The 13,790-nt window shown below is 33.9% G+C and overlaps 1 protein-coding gene across 3 annotated transcripts in view; it reads right to left on the reverse strand.

Moving 5' to 3' along the window:
- GLS (glutaminase) overlaps positions 1-13,790 on the reverse strand; it is a 90,145-nt gene that overhangs the window by 63,003 nt on the left and 13,352 nt on the right. For all 3 annotated transcript variants that reach the window (XM_018061557.1, XM_018061560.1, XM_018061564.1), the window contains exons 2-5: positions 9,578-9,674; positions 9,101-9,222; positions 4,603-4,732; positions 3,559-3,638 (exon numbers count right to left, since the gene is read on the reverse strand). In XM_018061557.1, the coding sequence (XP_017917046.1) occupies positions 3,559-3,638; positions 4,603-4,732; positions 9,101-9,222; positions 9,578-9,674 (429 nt within the window). The remainder of the gene's footprint in view (positions 1-3,558; positions 3,639-4,602; positions 4,733-9,100; positions 9,223-9,577; positions 9,675-13,790) is intronic.

Raw genomic sequence — 13,790 nt, forward strand, 5'->3', positions numbered from 1 at the left:
CATTATGCCAGCAAATTTGGAAAACTCAGCAGTGGCCACAGGACTGGAAAAGGTCAGTTTTCATTCCAATCCCAAAGAAAGGCAATGCCAAAGAATTCTCAAATTACTGCACAATTGCACTCATCTCACACACTAGTAAAGTAATGCTCAGAATTCTCCAAGCCAGGCTTCAGCAATACGTGAACCGTGAACTTCCAGATGTTCAAGCTGGCTTTAGAAAAGGCAGAAGAACCAGGGATCAAATTGCCAACATCCACTGGATCATCAAAAAAGCAATAGAGTTCCAGAAAAACATCTATTTCTGCCTTATTGGCTATGCCAAAGCCTTTGACTTTATGGATCACAATAAACTGTGGAAAACTCTGAAAGACATGGGAATAACAGACCACGCAACCTGCCTCTTGAGAAACCTATACGCAGGTCAGGAAGCAACAGCTAGAACTGGACATGGAACAACAGACTGGTTCCAAATAGGAAAAGGAGGACGTCAAGGCTGTATATTGTCACCCTGCTTATTTAACTTCTGTGCAGAGTACATCATGAGAAACGCTGGGCTGGAAGAAGCACAAGCTAGAATCAAGATTGCCGGGAGAAATATCAATAACCTCAGATACGCAGATGACACCACCCTTATGGCAGAAAGTGAAGAGGAACTAAAAAGCCTCTTGAGGAAAGTTAAAGAGGAGAATGAAAAAGTTGACTTAAAGCTCAACATTCAGGAAACTGAGATCATAGCATCTGGTCCCATCACTTCATAGAAAATAGATGGGCAAACAGTGGAAATAGTGTCAGACTTTTTTGGGAGGAGGGGCTCCAAAATCACTGCAGATGGTGATTGCAGCCATGAAATTAAAAGACGCTTACTCCTTAGAAGGAAAGTTCTGACCAACCTAGACAGCATATTCAAAAGCGAGACATTTTGCCAACAAAGGTCCATCTAGTCAAGGCTATGGTTATTCCAGTGGTCATGTATGGATGTGAGAGTTGGACTGCAACAAAAGCTGAGTGCCAAAGAATTGATGCTTTTCAACTGTGGTGTTGGAGAAGACTCTTGAGAGTCCCTTGCACTGCAAGGAGATCCAACCAGCCCATCCTAAAGGAGATCAGTCCTAGGTGTTCTTTGGAAGGACTCATGCTAAAGCTGAAACTCCAATACTTTGGCCACCTCATGCAAAGAGTTGACTCACTGGAAAAGACTCCGATGCTGGGAGGGATTGGGGGCAGGAGGAGAAGGGGATGACAGAGGATGAGATGGCTGGATGGCATCACCGACTTGATGGACATGAGTTGGGGTGAACTCCGGGAGTTGGTGATGGACAGGGAGGCCTGGCATGCTGCAATTCATGGGGTCACAAAGAGTCAGACACAACTAAGTGACTAAACTGAACTGAAACTGGTTAGTTTTTAAATGGGGCTCAGTTTATTCAATATCGTTCTCTGAGCCCCTCTCTAAAAATGCCTCTTCTTGTGAACCATATCTATTGGTAATTTCTAGCCCCAGTAAAACAAATAGCATCCAGTTTTACAAACTTGATAGAGTTGGCACCAAAGGCAATCATTTCACCATGGAGATAAACAACAGAACAAAAAGAAAGCTTTTTATGTTACCAAACTGCTAAGATGCAGATGAAGTATAGAACTGTTTTGAAAATGAAAAAATTGTGACTGACCCCAAGAGCAGCAATCTCTGTTTAATTTGCTCAAGTATCCCAGGTGTCCCAATCAATGAGCCAACACAATACAGGCACACATTCATTCTAGTGGAAATGTATTCATAGTGAAACTGGGCACTATAATAACTACCCCTCGACAATCAGAAGTTAATGGAGACATCAGAGGGACACCTCATTTCTAAGTAAAAGAGTATATTTTTCTTATCAAATTTATGAATAACTTGTAATTCAGCCTGTAACTTCAACTTGGCAATCATTCTATTACCTGACAAAAGCTTCTCTTACTACCTTTGGATTTAAAAATACCTATGATCTAGTCCAAAGCCTTGTCTCAAAATTTCTCTGGATAAGAAGGCTAAACTAAAAGAATCACCTATATGTACAAAACATGTTTAAGAAGAAAAAGGACATGTATGAGAAGTAGCTAATAATAATTTCCTCCAAAATAAAAATTTCTACTACATGATAAACCATTTCCTCCAAATACAAGAAAACAGGAATACCACTCCCTACTGGAATTTATTCCATAGGATAAGCCATGTCTTCTCATGAATTCGTCTGTTCACGGCACCCAATATTTAATACAACACATGAGTGTTTAATTCATTTCACAGGCCCAGATGAGGATAAAAGTATGTCATAACAGAGAGAATAATGGACTAGAAGTTTAGAGACCTAGGTGCTAGTTTCACCTCTGCCAGTTTTATACAAATTCTGGGCCTCGGATTCCTTATCATTAAGTATGAATGAACTAAATCACATTTTTTAAAAAAACTGTAAATACTTGAGAAAGATTAAGTAGTAAAAAAATAAAAGTATTTATTTCCTAATATATTCTGATAAAAGTATTATTAGAATGAAGGCACTTGAGACATATAAAAGCTTTAATTGGGATATTATGATTTGTAGTTTTAACAAAATTTAGGATAAAATTATCTAACATAAATTTACCAAGCTGTATACACCAAGGAGTTGTTTATCTCATTTTATGTAAGTTATATTTTAATGTAAAAAGAAATAATTACCTTAGTAAACAGCAAACAAAAAACCAGAATGATTTTACTTCTGAGCTGAAGTCTTTAAATGAGTAAAAAATATGATTTTCTTTTTTTGGCCTAATTTTTCTGACTGACAAGACCAAACTGCAACATAATAAATCTTTATGTCTGACTTACAGCATAATAGAAAGGTCATTCTTTAAAAAATATTTCAGAACTTTGTTCATTTTTCCAAGGGCCTCTCTTGACTGACTTTTAAAATCAAATTATTCTCTCTGAGGTGCCCTCATATTTTTATCCTTTTTAAAATTCTGCTGGATCCTTAGATGTCAGTGGTTATACCTGCAGTGTGATTATATCCTGAAAATCAAATTTCATAGGCTTCATGAAATCCTGTATCTTTTGCAAATGACTGATGGGCAAAAGACTATACATTACATTATATTGTCTTAACTACCATGCTAATCATATAAGCAGCAAGAGGAACAAAAATGATGACAGTATGCGTAACCAATGTTAAGTGAAGAAAGGTGAACTAATTCTACTAGTGGTCAGTTCATTAGTGAGTAATTTCATATTTTGCCAAATCTATTTTTCCTAAGCAAATCTGTAACTGTAGTTCCTTAAACAATAAACATTCAAATAAAAAGACTGCAACTGTGAATAATGTAGCTGAAATGCCTCATAAAATGTAGTAAAAAGTATTATTTCAATTGAGTTTTTAAAATTAAACTAAAATTTAAACTTCTCTGCCTTCTTGAATTCATGTCATCTCAAGAGGCTAATTACTATTAGAGAAGATACTCCTCTCTACTTCATGCTCATTGTTATGTAGTGAGCAAATTTAAGTTTTAGAGCTGGTTTTGACGAATCTGAAATAAACTTACCTCTGTCCATCTACTGTACAAACGGATACACCCCACAAATCAGGGCTGAACTTGGCTAGTTGAGGAATATAATCTGCAACCTATCCAAAACAGTAGAAATAAATCAACAGATAAAATATAAAATATTCTTTTCTATCAAAAAAATTTATCTTAATTTAGCTTCCACTGATGAACATTTTATAGTACTCAGTGGCTTTGTAGTGTATCTTTTATAACGATATTCATAAAAACTAAGGGCATAACAGACTTGAGGATTACAAGTGAGATCTAAGTGACCTCTCAGAGTCTCTCACCATCTGTTTTCTATTGCATTCTCTCTTTCTAGAAAAAACATAGTCTAAGAGGAACTACGAATTAATTTTGTTTTTAAAGGGGAAAAAAACAAAATTTATTTAATCAGGGTCATGATAATAGGGTTTCATAATCTAAAAACTTTCAATATTGAGAATAAATACAATAGCCCTTATATTATGTAGAGGATTTTAAAAACTGTAAACATTTTATTTAACATTTGAGGATATCATACCTACAGAAATTCCCAGGAAGTTATTTTTTAATTAATTAAAAATATAAAGGTCACCTTAATTGTTTGAAAATCAAAAAGATTTCTTTTTAATGAAAATAACAACCATAATATTTGAAATATTTTAAAAGCACTTAAAAAAAAATACAAAAGCACTAAGCTTCCCTGGTGGTTCAGACAGTAAAGAATCTGCCTGCAATTCAGGAGACTTGGTTCAATCCCTGAGTCAGAAGATCCCCTGGAGAAGGAAATGGCTACCCACTCCAGTATTCTTGCCTGAGAATCCCATGGACAGAGGAGCCTGGCGGGCTACAGTCCATTGGATTGCTAAGAGTCAGACAAACTGAGCAATTTAAACTTCTGTTTACTTCTGTTACTCTAAAAGAACTTAATCCAGTGGCTTCACTTAAATTTCTTACTTAGCAAAACACAAAACCACGTAATTTTAGTCTCTACACCTCAAGTTTAGCTAAATTTATTCAATTATTGGTTTAGGAAAATATTCACGTCAAAAACATTACCTTTCCTCCAGACTGCTTTTTAGCACTCTCATATAATTCATCGATATGTGAAGTAAAAGACATAAAGTCAGGAATGACAAATTTTCTTCTAAAGGCTTGTGTCAACAAAACAATGTTGCTTTGAACACATCTGTGGAATATAAGAAAAAATTAGTACTTGCTAATAATAACAATATTAGGAAAATACTCAAACAATAAAGAAATTCAACATTTTAAACAAATTCTAGAAATTATACTCTTTGTACATTATTTTCTTTCCTCCAAGCACCCTTTCATGTAGCTGCTTGTAAGCTGTTGAACAAATTAAAGAAATAAATTAGATAGCCTAAAAACTGCATCAAAGACTAAAACAACAGAGCATTCCACCAGGTTAAGCACTAAGACCATCTGAAAACAAGACTTTTTCACCTACCAGATATGATAAACATTCAGCATGACATCTGGTTAACAAAAATCAGACTTTAATATATAGCTGAGATCCTTTTTATTTTTTCCATGAAATAACCTCAGACCTATGTCCCGTAAGAAAAAACTTTACAAAAAACTAAACATTCCGTATTTTAACATATTTTCTATAAATTAATTATGAAAATGTTACATTTCTAAGCTAAAAACTTTGTTTAGTCAGATTTGTCTCTAACATAAAATACTTATTTAAATGCTTGCAAAAATAATGTTTAACTTTAAAAAATATGTATAACAGTATAATAATTTTATATTACTTGAATCACCAAAAATATTTACATTATTCTATGCACTGTTAAGATGTGTAACACACTGTAGAATAAAAATGTTTCACTGTTAAAAACTATTTAAATGATATGGTAAACCATGTGGATGGCAAAGCATGAAATCTAATAATTTGAATCAATATTCTGCTTTGTTTTAAAAGAGTTTAAGCTAGAAAATCAATTTATTAATATAACCCTAAAGAAGAGTTTTATAAATAGGTTAATAGCAACCATATACTCTAAGCTCATCTTAAGTGAGTCTCAGAAGCTCAAAAATAGAACACTTAATCGATAAAGGAAGACACTGTAGACTTGAGCATCAAGCCGTTATACCAACTAAGACTAAGCCCATAACAGACTAAAAAGTACTAAGCTTCAAGTACTATTTATCCTGTTTAACCCTCAAAAGATGAACCCTTTAAGGACATTTTACAGATAAGAAAACTCTGTGTAACCTGCAAGTAAATACATGCACTAACTATAAAAGGAGAGCTGGAAAATAGACACTCTCAATTTTTCAGTCCATGGTAAATGATAAGTTTTTATCTCAGTATCTGAATTCAGATGTTCTAAATGAAAAAGCAAATTATGATTAAAAGCCAGATATCACAGTTTAACTATCGACAAAAATCCAGAATATATACTCACTTGATCGACATAAAATTAAACACTGATTTAAAATAAAATAGGTTATTTTCAGTGATAAACACATGCTTTAATTACAACATGAAAAAGTTATAATCCTAATTTCCATTATTAAGCTATACATATAGAAATAACTGACATCTAAGATAATATTTACCTCAATAAACCAATAAATTTTATGATAGTTTCAATGTTACCTAATATTGAGTTTTGTCACTGACTTAGTATTTAATATGCATCAAACAGTAATTCAACTTGTACATGAGAGTTACAAGTAATATATAAGACAGATATTTCTTAGAAGAAAAAACTTGATAATTCCTGATCTTAAATGGCTATTCTGTATCAAGTAAAATCTACATCCTCCTTCTTTCAAGAACTGTTGCATGAGAAAATATAAGGGCTGTCAAACAAATAAAAATTATTAACCTTACTACTATTTACCTATTCAAAATTAATCAGCATTTTTAAAAGGAGGTTTTATACAAAAACTGTACCGTCAGTGAAACTTGGATTTTTTTTTTTTTTTCACTCTATGAGAAGGTGCTGGTAAAGCTGTGCTAACAGCCTTCATTGGTGAATTACTGTGGCCAGTCAAGGCAATATCACTCAGAAGAGTGTCTAGCTGCATGAGGAGCATTCCAATCTGTAATTTTTTCTTGGGAGTTATTTTAATATGGATGTCATGAATCTAACTAGAAAATCAGAAGTCATATAAAGTAGAATGAAGAGTAAGTGTTTTATGATTTTCAACAAGTGACATCTTTCTCATGCTTTCTTTGTTCAGTTTTCTCATCCTAAACTGGTAAAAATAATTTTACTTTCCATTTTAACTTAAATGTTTATGATTAACAACTGTTATGCACATCTGTTTTATAGAATATTTCAAATATAATTTCTCATTAGTAAAATAACATAGTGGATAAGAATTTTCAAAGAAAAATCAAATAAATACAAAGACTACCACTCATTTCCTCCAAAACAAGATAATAAAAAAATTGTGATCACACATGATAATACTTCTAATACTTACATGGCTAAAAATATATGAATAAATAAAGTATTCCTTTTCAACACAAATTTTCTACTTCTACTAAGACTATTAGCATTAAAATCAATCAATTGAGTATCTAGATAGGTATAGGCAGTCTCCAACTTTCAAACAGACTATGCCCCAAAAAGTATGCATAGAACTTATTTTCCCATTTAAAGAAAAATTCTACATGCTTCTCAGATTACCCTCAAAGGCTGAATATATATACTAACCAACAAGGTATTTTAGGTAAAATGTCAACACATTGACTTCAACCGAACCTTTTCATCTTTCTTTATAAATAACTTCTCTGGGAAAATGAATTCCATTGTAACATCTGCTTTTCCAGTTGCATGAAACTGAGATAGTTTATTTCTGGCAACACTAACTAGAAAACTTATTTTGAAAACAGAGAAAATACTTCTCTGAAGCAATCACCTTTTCAGGTGACCTGAAAAGGTTAGCGGTCAGAGGTTTTGAATCTCATTCTAGGAATGAAAAGAGAAATCATATGCCTATAGACATAAACTTTTCCACTGCCTGCTCACATAGACTACTAAGCATCTGTCAAGTTGGGAACTGCCTATATTACAATCATCAGGGTTTTTTTTTTTTTAATTGGATTAGTGTTTAAAATAACGCTGTTATTTTTAATATAGTAGAAAATTTTATGCTTTTCTGTTTGCTCAGTGTATTTAAATTACTTTTTCAAATTTCATATTTAAACACAATAGTATGTTATGAAGCACAAAAAAACCTTAACCAGTACTGAAAAGATATAAAATACTGCTTTCATGTAGGAATTCAAAGCAATTCCTCATACCCACAATCAATATATCTATATACCATGTCTTTGAATCAAGTCTGACAACTTTATTTTCAGATATACCGAAATAACTCCCCAGAAGGCACTCTGCACAGAGTTCATGATCACTAAAAATAAAATAATCTTACTGCAAAAATACAGCTAACTAGAAATTATTTCCTTCCCTTCACAAAGAACAGGTTCAGAAGACCCAAAATTCCTAACATCAATTCCAACATGAACCTAAAATCTACATTTTATAAGGTCAGCAGAGTTAATAGCATCAGGAACCATGTGGTGAAAAGACGGAGATCTAAAATTGGCAGCACTCACTGCTTCATGGTATGCCAAGACACTTGGAAGGATCTCAGTTAAATACTTATACCTTCAGATGACTTAATATTCTAGGATACTTCAGCAGATATCTAGAACAAATCATCTAGCCCCCAAAAGACAATAAAATAAAAAATATATAAAAATACATACATACAAATAAACTTTCAAGGTAGATGCTGGAATTCTTTTCAACCTAAGCTTATAGTCAGGAAACAGCCAAGGTTTAACAGTAGTGTTTATAGTTTTATTTTAGTTCTCACTCAAGTTTAGTTGTAAAATACCATATACTTCCTTGGGTTCCATGACAAACTTGTCTATCAAATTATTAAGCAATCAAACTAGTAGGAACACATTAAAGAAAATAAAGATTGGCAAATATAGGAAAATAAAAATATTCTCATTCAAGCAAATCAAGGCATTAATGTCCAAAGTTAGCAATAAGTTTTTAGATATTCTGAAAAAAAAAAAAAAAAGCCTATGCAGTAAGCCTATGTTTGCTGCGAAGAGAAAAGCAGACAATGGAGACATGTAAACCTAATGAATGCAGGCTGCCTTCCCATTTTATGATGTCATCTAAATCAACTTGTAGAAAAGAAACAGAGACCATGCTGAGAAAGGCTGCAAGATATGCAGATGAATTAGAGATCAATTTAAACAGGACAGAGTGTGTTCCATTCAAACTGAATGCAATCTCCAGGTATTATTAATTGGAAACATCCCTGGCTACATTTCCTCAGAACAGTTTCAAGGTATACTCTTAGCCCCAGTATATTATAGAACTTTAATGTGCACAAAGTTGTTCTAAGCAACTGATGTTTATAAATGCCCTCCCCTCTTTTTTAAATTACACAGGAAGCACTGGCTTTCAAAGATGCAATTTTGTTTTAAAAGAAAAAAACACCACATAGCATAGCAAATGACCATTAATGGTTTGGCAGAAATTTTTACTTTTTAAAAAGATCTTTGTCTAGCATGACACCATCTGATGTTGTTTGAAGAGTTAATCTTAACATATCCATACACTCTTTCAACCTGGGATCAGACGTTCGCAATCCTGTAGATTTGAGTGCCTGTTTTTAAAAAAATAAGAGTCTGTAAATACATAGTGCAAATAATGTATATGCTTATTCCAACTACAAGTTTTTAATTCCTGTATTTAAAAACTTCTACCCAAGACCTGAATACATATATATATGGCATTTTAGTGTCACTATTACCCTCTTTCTGGAAAAGTTTTTCACTGTTTCTTTCATTTCCTTTCATTGATTACCTTGAAATGAACATGATGAAAATTTGAAAATAAGAGAAATAGTGTCAGTCAGAATCTACATGTCAGATGACTTTAAAACTACATTGCAATATCACCATATATTGATTCATATTACTGATTTTTAACAGTTAGGATAGAAAAATGTAAAAACTTACTGTAATAAATTTATGAACAGGTATTTTCTCTTGTCCTTCTGCAATTGTATAGAACAGCAAATCTTCCAAACTAGGTAACAGACCCTGTTTTATTTTACTAAAGAGGAAAAAAAAAACACAAAATTAACTCTTACGTGAACTTTCAAGTAGATTTTAGCTACATCCATTTAAAAATAATCAATGAAGCAGATTACAGTTGATCGATTCCTCAAGACCTACTATCATATTAATAAATGCCGATTTACCAAAATCAAACAATATTACTGAAACCACATTGAGAAGCACGTTTAAAACATGTTCATTAATTTACACAGATATTTTGTAATCCTAAATCATGTTATGGTGATTTCTTCCTGTACAGCCTAATATACAATCACCCAATACAGCCTAGAAAATGTTCAGGTAAGAGTCAATATTTCATTCTGTTATCATTGTTTTTTTATAGGATGATTATACATATGTAACGGAGAAGGCAATGGTGACTCACTCCAGTACTCTTGCCTGGAAAATCCCATGGATGGAGGAGCCTGGCAGGCTGCAGTTCACGGGGTCGCGAACAGTCGGACACGATTGAGTGACTTCACTTTACTTTTCACTTTCATGCACTGGAGAAGGAACTGGCAACCCACTCCAGTGTTCTTGCCTGGAGAATCCCAGGGACAGGATTCCATGGGGTCGCACAGAGTCGGACACAACTGAAGAGACTTAGCAGCAGCAGCATACATATGTAAAACATGGTTGTGGTTTAGTTGCTAAATTGTGTCTGATTTTTTGCAACTCTATGTACTAAAGCCTGCCAGGCTCCTCTGTTCATGGGATTTCCCAGGCAAGAACACTGGTTTGTCATTTCCTTCTCCAGGAATCTTCCAGACCCAGGAAGTGAACCAAGGTCTCCTGCATTGCAGGCAGATTTGTTACTGACTGAGCTTTGAGGGAATCCTTGAATATAACACATATATTATAGTCATATATTTGTTATAAACAGTTATATAAAGATACAGTTCAAATAATTAACCTGATTGTAAAATCTGAGGAACAGAGTAATTAAGAAAAGATTAGTGTACAAGTTCTCAAGCTATAATATTTACTAGTCAAGTCACCTTGGGTAAACTAACTTTTCTGTGATTCAGTTTCCTCATTTGAGAAAGAGAGATGTGAGTTGACTTAACACATTCAATACCCTCAGTGCCCTGCTTGGCAGAAAGTACTCAATTGTCAATAGTTGTAGTGACTATTTCTAAAGTGACCTAGGCTTACATATACACATCAAATGCCACAAATCATAAAGACTGTTAGAATAAATATGTTACCATAAAAAATATATTAAAATCTTATTAACTAATAAACTGGTATAAGATGCTGCTGCTGCATTGCTTCAGTTGTGTCTGACTGTGTGCGACCTCGTAGACGGCAGCCCATCAGGGTCCACCATCCCTGGGATTCTTCAAGCAAGAACACTGTGGAGTGGGTTGCCATTTCCTTCTCCAATGCATGAAAGTGAAAAGTGAAAATGAAGTCGCTCAGTCGTGTCCAACTCTTAGCGACCCCATGGACTGCAGCCCACCAGGCTCCTCTGTCCATGGGATTTTCCAGGCAAGAGTACTGCAGTGGGGTGCCACTGCCTTCTCTGGGTATAAGATGCTATGATTAACCAAATTAATCGAGAAAAAATTTTTTCCTATTCATTGCAAAGTTTTGAGATAAAACTATAATGAACCTATAAATATTTTCTTTTGGGGAGCTCTGAAACTGAAATGAACACAGCTTAATATTCTGAACATTCATGACTGTCATATGTATTATAGTGATAAGAATTATAGATCTAGGGTAGACCAATCCCCTCCCCACCCATCACTATTTTTTAAAATCAAAGGTACAAATATATGCATGTATTTGTATGTATGTATAAAATGTCTGGAAAGGGCTTTACCTTTATTTCAAGAAACAGAAAATTAGAGAGTGGTCCATATATTTCTATTTTAAAAGACAACAGAATACAGCATCGGCTCACAGTGTATGTACATTTACACATGCACATATAAAATTTCTCCTCAATGAAACACTAATGTTGGCATTAATGTCACTTATACTGTTTTCAAAGCTATCATACCAGCTTCTTGTTTTTCAAGTCAACCCTAAAGTACAAGAATTTCATGTCAATGTTTTAAAAAAAATAACATATAGGATTATTGTAATTTAAACATATATCCTGGATATATAGTTACTCCTTAAAACAATCTTGGCTCTTAGAGAAATTTTTAAAATATATTTGGGATATTTTAATTATAATAGTTAAAAATTATGGATAACTTTTGTTAAGTATTCTGATTAGCTATTTTACATGCATTCTAGTTCAATCCCTACAATGATGACAAAAAATACTATTATGCAAAATAAAGTATGGTTCCTGGTACACAGTGGATGCTCAATATATTTACTGTTTGACCAAAAAAAACAAAAAAACAAAAAAAAAAAACCAGGCTGACTCTGTCCCCATTTCTCAGAGGCTCAGACAGGTCAACAAACTTTCCAAGACTGCACAGTGGTAGAGATATATTTAGAAACCTTGTTCCTCTGAATTCAGAGTCAAAATATATGCCTCTACAGTTTTGCTGGCTCTCAAACCTACTAGCTAGTAATTACTGTTATAAGGTATGATTTTTCTAGATCTTCAATCCTGATCTAAAACCATTAAGCAGCATTCAACAGTACTGATGACTTAATATTTAAAGAAAAATTGAGCCAGCTGTCAAAAACAATCAGTGGAAAATAACATACCAATTATTTACAGAAAATGGCTTGTTAAGTAAACTTCAGATAGTGGTAGTTATCACTTTAAAAAACTGCAGAATAAGCTTTCCATGTATTTACAACACCAGTAAATGGTATTTGCTTTGCCTAAAAGCTATGTAAGTAACATAAAATATACAGTTCTTTAGCTTATGGTAGATAGGGCAAAGAATTTAAAATGACCATGTTTATTGCCACAGCTAACATAAAAGGCTAAATATTTACTTACTTTTGGACAAGAGAGTAATTGTTATCCATTGGAGAGATACTTAAGTCATCCCTAGAATACTATGCTCACAAAATAAATAATAAATATAAATGTATAAAAGAGTTCAAAATTGATTTTTAAAAAAATCTACCAATCTGAGCATTTAAAAGCTCAGACTCTGATCTGAAAATGAATTTACTTCAATAGTCTGGGGAACAAATGCAAAGGTTCTCCCCAAAACTTTCAACTACACATAAATTACCCCAAAGACCTTTCCTGATATTATTACCTCCCCCCCGCGCCCACTTCTTTCCCCAGGATTCCCTGGTGGCTCAGACGGTAAAGAGCCTGCCTGCAATGCAGGACACCCAGGTTGAATCCCTGGGTCAGGAAAATCCCTTGGAGAAGGGAATGGCTATCCACTCCAGTATTCCTGCATTAAGAATTGCAAGGACAGAGAAGCCTGGTGAGCTACAGTTCATGAGGTTACAGTGTCAGACACAACTGAGCAACTAACACTTTCTTTCCCCAAATTTAATACCATTTTGTGGCACTGCTTAATGATATTATACTTCACCACTGAAACTCAAATGCTAGAAACTGTAGTTTTTGGAATATATAGTAACTAGGATATTTTTGAGAAGTGTTTAAGTTTTAATGACCAAAAAAAATAGATCGTAACAGGAGTATGCCAAGACTGCATATACTGTCACCCTGCTTATTTAATTTATATGCAGATTACATCATAAGAAATGCTGGACTGGAATAAGCATAAACTGGAATCTAAATTGCTAAGAGAAATATCAATAACCTCAGATATGCAGATGATACCACCCTTATGACAGAAAGTGAAGAGGAACTAAAAAGACTCTTGATGAAAATCAAAGAGGAGGGTGAAAATGTTGGCTTAAAGCTCGACATTCAGAAAATGAAGATCATGGCATCTGGTCCCATCACTTCATGGGAAATAGATGGGGAAACAGTGGAAACAGTGTCAGACTTTATTTTGGGGGGCTCCAAAATCACTGCAGATGGTGACTGCAGCCATGAAATTAAAAGACGCTTACTCCTTGGAAGGAAAGTTATGACCAACCTTGATAGCATATTCAAAAGCAGAGACATTAGTTTGCCAACAAAGGTCCATCTAGTCAAGGCTATGGTTTTTCCAGTAGTCATGTATGGATGTGAGAGTTGGACTGTGAAGAAAGCTGAGCG

Source organism: Capra hircus, chromosome 2, assembly GCF_001704415.2.
Source record: "Capra hircus breed San Clemente chromosome 2, ASM170441v1, whole genome shotgun sequence".
NCBI classification, from domain to species: Eukaryota; Metazoa; Chordata; class Mammalia; order Artiodactyla; family Bovidae; genus Capra; species Capra hircus.